Here is an 8,436-nt window from a genome sequence, read left to right as displayed (position 1 = left end):
TCTCGGTGCACGGTTCAAGATTAAACATTTAGATCCCCATCGGAAGCGACATAAATATGTTGTTGTCCAGGTCATTGGGCTACTTTGTCATCATTTTGGTATACAGATTCATGACCTTTGACACAAGTCTAATTTCTCCAAACAGAGTGTAGAAAAGACACAATAACTAAAAGAATATCTTAGTGTTTGGCAATAGATAAAGACAACATTTCTGACAATAATTCATTAACAGAACCACAAATCCCATCCGTTTCTAGTTCCATTCTTTGTCGGTTGGTATTGTCATTGTGACTAACATGACGTAGACATGATCCATCAAGATGTAGACATTTCACAACTGGTTCCTATGATCAGCTAAACAAGCAGTGATTAAGTAGAACAGAATTTCAAAGAAATTAATTTTTAGTTTGATTTGCGAATCATTTTATTGAATTTAAGACTAATATCCCCTGTACTTGAGAGGGTATGTTTGTGTCTCCTAATAGTTTATTTTGATAGTAATTGTAGGAAGCCACAATCTCTATGCTCCTCATTACTCATCGACATAAATTCCTGTTTTGATGGAAGCGAACGAACCGAAAGCAAACGGATGCCTGCAAGCCATATATCTTTTTGTACACCGATAACAATAAGAGTAGTCCGCCCTCTCCAACCACACAGTTCCACATTGATAACCAGCAAAACATACAGTATTTCATATGTATATTTTGTTTTATTTTATTTTCTTTATCAGCATTCAAACAATTGAAAGTGATGTGAAATAATATCACCCCACACCACAAAGCATTTTCATTTAAAATACTCATATGTAATGCTCCCAAAAAAACAAAAAGAACAAAAAACCACTGGGAAAAAAACTGAAATGAATTGAAACTTGAGCGGAATCGTGGAGCGTGGCTGATTTTATTGCCCCAAGAGGAACGGCGGCCAAACAAAACAATTAAACAATTGGTTTGGGCTCTCATTCGCCGATTGGGCGGGTTCGGTTCGGGTTTAGGGTTCAGGTTAGGGGTTTGGTTATGACGTTCAGTCGGGCCGGTGTAAAATGTCACGCTGGTGTGGACGGCCATAGGGTAAGCGCGGAAAGCGAAATCTATTAAACCAAATGACATAATAATTTATCCAGTTTCACTAAACTTTTGAGTCGGCTTTTTGCATCAAATTATGTGTATATAGGGATTGATTTAATAAATGTTTTTTTCTAAAAGATTCTATGCAGAGAGTGGTTACAAAATATTTACTTGAGAGCCACAGAAGTCGCCTCATTTTTATACCCGGTACTTGAAGAGTAAATAGGGGTATATTGTATTTGTGCACAAAGTGGATGTATGTAACACAGAAGGAAACGTTTCCGACCCCATAAAGTATGTACATATATTCTTGATCAGCATCAATAGCCGAGTCGATATAGACATGTCTGTGTGTCTGTCCGTCCGTCTGTCCGTCTTGTTGAGCGCCTGGATCTCATAGACCATAAAAGCTAGAGCCACCAAATTTTGCATCCAGACTTCTGTATGCTCACACTGTTACAAGTGTATTTCAATTATGAGCCCAGCCCATGCAAAAGGGCGAAAAACTCACAGAGCTACAATATTGAACGTAAAATAAAATAGGATCACCAATTCCGATTGGGATCCGATTGGATCATTATTAAAGCCACAATGAAGAAATTGGCAGTGTCCAGCAAAAAGCTACTTGTTTTTTTTCACATTCTCTCATTCACACTCTGCTTCTGCCGCGTCTCTGCCTTAGCCATGGAGATCCACTGCAGATGCAGTGTGCGGCTCTAGGGGAGGGGGGCGAAAATAGCATGTTGGCGTGAGAAGTTATGTAGATGTAGATGTATATGACAGATGTAGAAAAAATGTTGAATGTCAAATGTAAAATTCGAAAAAAAAAAATATGGGACAGGTACTTTGACTGAGTACCGGGTATAAAAGTTGTGACGTGTAAAATGCGTCTCACACGTCCCTTCTCGTTTTGTATAATTTTCTTTCAGTAAGTTCTTTATAATTTAATTTACTTATTAAACATAATTCGTTTTAAAAATGATATATACAACGTTCCTCGTAATAAACTTTATATAAATTGCCATAAAAGTTTAATATGGGGTGTCTACCCATGATAAACATTTTATCTATAAATCTACGGACTCAAATTTGCCAACTTAATTGTCAATGATAACACCCCGTGGCAGTGTAATTGTCTGCAGATAAAAAAAGTCCAAATATTTGATAAATAAAACGCAAGGAACGAAGTTTCAGTTGTATATATTACTATATATACGAATGTACTTATGTACATACATATGTTCAAGTATGAATGACACGCATGTTGTCAAATGAGTTCATTTTCGTGATTCGGCAATAGATAATTACATAATTTACTCTTTTTTTGTTGGTTATATTGCTAATTTTCAATTGGAAGCGACTGCACTTATGGTGGATTAGATTCTAAAATTAGATACAATATTTATTGTTTGAAAGGTGCGCCAAGCCTTCCTCGTGCATCTGGAATGATAGGCAAATTTACAACGATATTAAATTGCGTTTAATTGCTGGAATGGAACTCGGACTGGCATATGCTTAAATTTAATTAATTTCCAATTAAAATTACAATTGCAAAATGGTGGCAGTGCTGGCAATGAGGTCTCCACCCACATGATGCAATTGAATTCACATAACATTTAACGACAGCCACTCATTGAAATTACATGGATGCCCCCTCTTAGGCTCAGGGTCCAAATCCTTGACCTGATTGTCGGCCCTCATCCTCCTCTTGGAGGTTGGGGTATCTAAAGCTATCAAAGCTATCGATGCGCAGCGGAACGGACACTAGTTTTGCTAATCCAAAGAATACCACCAGACCAGTCAGAACTGTCAAAATCAGATGCCCCAGGGGAACTGAAATATAATATATTGTATAGAAATTATAATCAATTTATGCGTTGGATGATCTTTCTTACCTTTGTTGGACAGCCAAGGTAACTGAATTTTAGATGATATCATTTTTCTACGACATACGAACTGGAACTGAACATTAAGAAATTTTTGGAGTTGTAGCTCATTCAAACGTAATTGGAAGGTAGTGTAGACTATGGGGCAGCTGTACAAACAAAAATTACGTCTATGATCACCTGTAGATCTAAGCCGATCATACACTGGTGTCTGGCAATAAGGTTGAAGCTGTTGCAAGATGTGGCATAATGCCACGAAGTTCAGATCTCCTACCGACCAATCGGCAGAGAGGCGCTGCTGCATATCGCGCTATGGGAATCAAATGTATGGAGGAAATTTCCGCAATTATCTATAAGATAAGGATAAGTGTATTTCAATTGATAAAACCCAATTCCCAGAAACTGATTGTGTTAATAGATTCTTAATGGAATAAGTTATTGGGAAACTTTGGCTTGCCGGTAAAAATTGACCCACAAAATGTGATTGAAAAATGAAACCATCAAATGGTCATGAAACGTTATCGCTATACTCCTTGCCAAACCTAACGATAAAGTGTAAATATCACTTGGCGATAAGGTTAAGTAGTTGCTGATTGGCTGAGTCCACGCCTCAGGCCCAGGCCCAAGTTTCACCCCAGACCCATGTGATTCATTCAAAATAAATCAATTACTTTAATGAACAAACCATAAAATATTATCGCTTTTTGGCAAACGCACGCACGACTGCAGTCGTCTGCTTTTACCAGCTGATAAAAAATGCATTAGGGAGCAAAAAATAGAAGATAATTCGGAAAATGCACTTGCATTTTGTTTAAAACTCTCTCTCATTGAGCTCTCCGGTTGCATTCTTTCACGAAACGTGGTATTGTTCGGTCCAAGATACTTTAACAGCAGTTCTGAATATTTGCAAAGACTCGGAAATCATTTTATTATTTTATTTAAATAATGATGGGTATAAAATAAATTGTATTTTGATTTCATCGGTTGTCACAGCTGTTTTTGACGCAGCTGTAATTGCTGAGTCCAATAATGTGGTTACATTTGCACGTATAAATTGCGAAGCATCGTAGTGAAGTTAAAAAGACATCCAATAGATATCCCCAGAAGGATAAGCAGAAGATACTCGAAGGAGCAGTGAGTGGTCCACAGAAGTATCTATACAGACTAATCAAGTAAATAAAGACATCTCAAGTGATCGCTGATATTCATTTTCATTTTACTAAGAGCTTGAACTATATGTTTAGCCTATTATTTATGAATAACTATATGAACGCACCCCAACGAACTCTTCCACAAAAAATAACTCTCACACCCCAAGTGGTTTTTCTCAGTCAAGTGTCAAACGTGTAATTGTCTTTGTTCAACATTTGCACTGGAAAAGTCAAACATAATGAATGTTTAGATAATGTTTAATGTTTTCTTGCGATTTTTACGACACCAACTCGAAATTAGACAAATTTGCTGTAGATACTTTTGGCCATTATTCCATCGTTAAATATGTTTACAAAGTGTACCACCGCACATAGATATGTACAGCCATATGTAGATACATGTACAAATCTATGAGTAAATGCCAAAAAACGTTCAGCGGAAATTCTAGAGCTAAAAAGAGGAAGAACGAGCGGATCGCAAATGTTTAAGACGTGCATACTCTTAGTAGGAAAGAAACTGCAAATGAAAAATATGCAACAAATAAGAAATAAGTAAAATGTTTTATTAAATAAATATTTATCAAGCAGTAGCAGAGCAGAAGCAGAGCTGCAGCAGCAGTCGGCAGACGCGGGAATGCAATGAGCGATTCTTCAAGAAATTGTCACGTTTTTGCATGAGATTAACACAGTTTCAGAACGATGGCAAGCCGAAACGAGCCACAACCCGCAAAATATTCAGATAGCTGACACTTGTTAATGAGCGACAGACGAGTGCAGTTGCACCTCAGAGTTCGAGCTTCAATCAATCTATGGTACACATGTTTCTATAATGCAGATCTTGTATTGCAGAAGATGTAAGATAAAACCAAAGTGGATATAAATCAACTCAACCAAAGAAGAAAGTCCCAAAAGAGTTCCTCCAACTCTATTCGAAAACCCAAACCCGCACAGAATCCCAAACTAAAGCCAAATGACTGCCAATAGTCTGCTTGGACGATCCATACTCAATGAAGGTAAGTAATTAACTTAACTTTGATTTGGTATTCATAAATAATCGTTCATATTTTCCGCAGGACGTTCGAATAAGCGATCTTTTGTCTCACTGATTGTGGGCCTCATAGTGGGCTTCTGCCTGGCCGAGCTCTTTGTGTACTCCACGCCGGAACGTGCCGAGTTTATGCCCTATGATGGCCACCGGCATGGCGATGTCAATGATGCCCATCACAGCCATGATATGATGGAGCTGACGGGGCCAGAGCAGGATGTGGGAACCCATGAGCATGCTCATGAGAATGCCTCGATTGCGGAGAAGCTGTATAGCGAGGTGCGGGTACTGTGCTGGATCATGACCAATCCGACAAACCACCAGAAGAAGGCGCGCCACGTGAAGCGCACGTGGGGGAAACGCTGCAACAAGCTGATCTTCATGAGCTCCGCCAAGGATGAAGAACTAGATGCTGTGGCTCTGCCCATAGGCGAGGGACGGAATAATCTGTGGGGCAAGACGAAGGAGGCATACAAGTACATATACGAGCACCACATCAACGATGCGGATTGGTTCCTGAAGGCCGACGACGACACCTACACGATAGTGGAGAATTTGCGCTATATGCTGTATCCGTATAACCCCGAGACCCCTGTCTACTTTGGCTGCAAGTTTAAGCCGTACGTAAAGCAGGGTTACATGTCCGGTGGTGCTGGGTATGTCCTCAGTCGCGAGGCAGTGCGTCGCTTCATTGAGGAGGCCCTGCCCAATCCGAAAATGTGCAAGCAGGAGAACACCGGTGCCGAGGATGTGGAGATGGGCAAGTGCCTGGAGAATGTCAAGGTGCTGGCCGGAGACTCCCGCGATGCCAATGGACGGGGACGATTTTTTCCTTTTGTGCCAGAACACCATTTAATACCAGCGCATACGGAGAAGAAGTTCTGGTACTGGCAGTACATCTTCTACAAGACCGATGAGGCTGGTTTCTGCTCTGCTTTCCAATGTCGATAAATTCCTAATTTCTTTCTATTCTTTTAGGGCTTGGATTGCTGTTCGGACAATGCCATATCCTTTCACTATGTCTCGCCAAATCAAATGTATGTCCTGGACTATCTGATTTACCATTTGCGACCCTATGGCATCATCAATGCTCCCGATGCCCTGCCCACAAAGTTGGGTGTGGGAGAGCTAATGCCAGCTCCGAAAGAGCCGGTGACTGAAGCGTCCAGCGAAAAGGTGTCCAAACGTTCCGTAGAAACTGAAACCAAGACGGAATAAATGAGAGGATGGCCCGCCCCCTGGATGTATATAGATAACTATTGTATATAACTCTAAGCTATGCTAGCATTGCCATTACCATATCCATTTCCATTTAGACTACAAGTAGATTCCGTGTTGTGTCTGTCGTACCCCTCTTGCCTTAGTTAAATTTCCCTTTGCGTTTCCATTTGTACAAATTACCAAAATTAACTATAAATTAGCATTAATTTAGAGCCTGTTACTATAGTTTCTAACTAAGTATAGTTCGTATATTTAGGCGTATGTATATTTGGGAAGTTATTTCCCTTTTCATTTAGTTAGAATTCTTAAAATTTTGATAAGATATCGCGCAGTTTGCCTAAATAATTTTGCGATATGATGGTATCTCTTTTTTGTTTTCTTTAAGTCCCAAAAAAAACCGACTATTTAGCTCTATATATATAACGAAATATTACGATTTCTTTATTGTGATTGAGAGGCATTACGTATTAGCATTTACAGTTGATAAATTAAATTATTTAATAAAATGGTATTGTATTAACAGAATAAAACATAATTGTTTATATTTGGAAAATCCAGTTGGCGCCATCTGTTGGGTCTCTGAATAAGCTTTTAAAAGTGGTTGTGAATTTGGCTAGCAAGAAAATGAGAGCACTCGAGCAAGCAGTTTCACCCAGTTGTAAGCAGTGTATCAAGCAGTGTATATACAATTCCCTAAATTATACCATACTGTATACCAAGCAGTTCCAGCAAGCAGTCCAAAAAGCAAATGCAATTTGTTCACGTTCATTTAAATTTAAAGTTCAAATTGTAATCGAATATAATAAATAGCTGTTAACTAATTAATTCATATGAGCTAAATATTATTAAATGTTATTAATTTAAAACAAATTCATTAATATATCATAGAACTGGCTGACTTCTTAACCGCCGTCTGCGCCGAAATAATGGTCCAACAATAAAACTGTCAAAACGTCAACCACTAAGCCTGAAATGTCAGCTCCTTGGACCGCAAATACGCGGCGCGGGAGCTCCAATTTAATTGATTCATGCTAATCAGGCGCTGGCAGTCGCCTCGAGAGACCGGAAGACACTTTCTGTAAGCCTCCCCCATCCCTCTGTCGTTATTCAATCGTTATATAGATAAATTCAACTAATAATACGTATATACATGTATGTATGTATTTCAGGCAGCATCACCGCACATCACATAAATCCTGGCCATCTATTATGCCAAATCCGCTTGTGGTGCTCCCCCGAGAATTATTTATGAGACATTTTGTGACAGCAGAGGATATTTGGCTGCTGTTTATTTTTGCCTACACCTAAATGCATTCCAAAATGCATTTTGGAATGCATTTTGTTTTTCCTCTGGTATGCAATTAAACTTGTTTAATCTTTTTGCACTAATTTGATTATAGATGCACGTAAATTGTTGCTGCTACTTTTGCAGGGGCGCACATCCTTGGGTTCAGCGATGCATGCGGCAATCGAAAAACTTTCCCATTGGCATCCGGAAAATTGTAAGAAAAGTGGAAAATGGCAGAAGGCTGTATGCTCTTTACGGACGGCCATTATCAGGTGAGTTATACGTTTACGGAGGAGATGCATAAATTGGAAAAGTGGCAGCGCACTGACAGGTTTTTATCTTTAAACTCTAATAAGCAACATTCTGGCAGCAGATTGCCATTTAAATCTCTCAAACTGAATGCAGCTGTGCGAATGCTTTGCAGGAATTTTCTTTAGTTGAACTGCGGCACAAAAGACTTGCGAATTTCTATTCAATTTTCAATCATTTTATGACAGGATTGCAGTTTAGTGATGTAAACTTGTGGATGCTCTTCTTATTTTGTCACTGAGAGTCAAATATAAAATTACTTGCCCTTCACTTGTATTACACCTCAATCGTACCTTTTGGCTAGGGTAGCTGAAATATTTGTAACTTGCAGCAGATGCAACTTTTTCGCTTTTCAATTTTTGTGTCTCCGCTGCCCGCTCCCCCACTTACCTCACTGAAGCGTTAATGAAAAACTTTGACACGGCATAAGACTCTGCAGCAGCTCAGAACTCTGAACGGCAGTTCT

The 8,436-nt window shown here is 39.2% G+C and overlaps 2 protein-coding genes across 2 annotated transcripts in view; one reads left to right on the top strand and one right to left on the bottom strand.

The window, feature by feature from the left end:
- The window catches only part of LOC117588047 (glycoprotein-N-acetylgalactosamine 3-beta-galactosyltransferase 1), a 9,202-nt gene extending 2,276 nt beyond the window's left edge, over nt 1-6,926 (top strand). The window contains exons 2-4 of the mRNA XM_034279099.1: nt 4,957-5,120; nt 5,181-6,070; nt 6,131-6,926. Of these exons, the coding sequence (XP_034134990.1) occupies nt 5,078-5,120; nt 5,181-6,070; nt 6,131-6,370 (1,173 nt within the window). The 5' untranslated portion in view covers nt 4,957-5,077 and the 3' untranslated portion in view covers nt 6,371-6,926. The remainder of the gene's footprint in view (nt 1-4,956; nt 5,121-5,180; nt 6,071-6,130) is intronic.
- Nucleotides 2,306-3,286, bottom strand: LOC117588048. Its single transcript, XM_034279100.1, has 2 exons — nt 2,966-3,286; nt 2,306-2,903 (listed from the first exon to the last, which is right to left on the bottom strand). The coding sequence occupies exons 1-2, from the start codon at nt 3,258-3,260 to the stop codon at nt 2,734-2,736; spliced, it is 465 nt and encodes a 154-aa protein (XP_034134991.1). The 5' UTR covers nt 3,261-3,286; the 3' UTR covers nt 2,306-2,733.
- Nucleotides 6,927-8,436: the final 1,510 nt, after the last annotated feature.

Source organism: Drosophila guanche, unplaced genomic scaffold (assembly GCF_900245975.1).
Source record: "Drosophila guanche unplaced genomic scaffold, DGUA_6, whole genome shotgun sequence".
Classification (NCBI taxonomy): domain Eukaryota; kingdom Metazoa; phylum Arthropoda; class Insecta; order Diptera; family Drosophilidae; genus Drosophila; species Drosophila guanche.
This window is presented reverse-complemented; position numbering and strand designations above follow the sequence as displayed.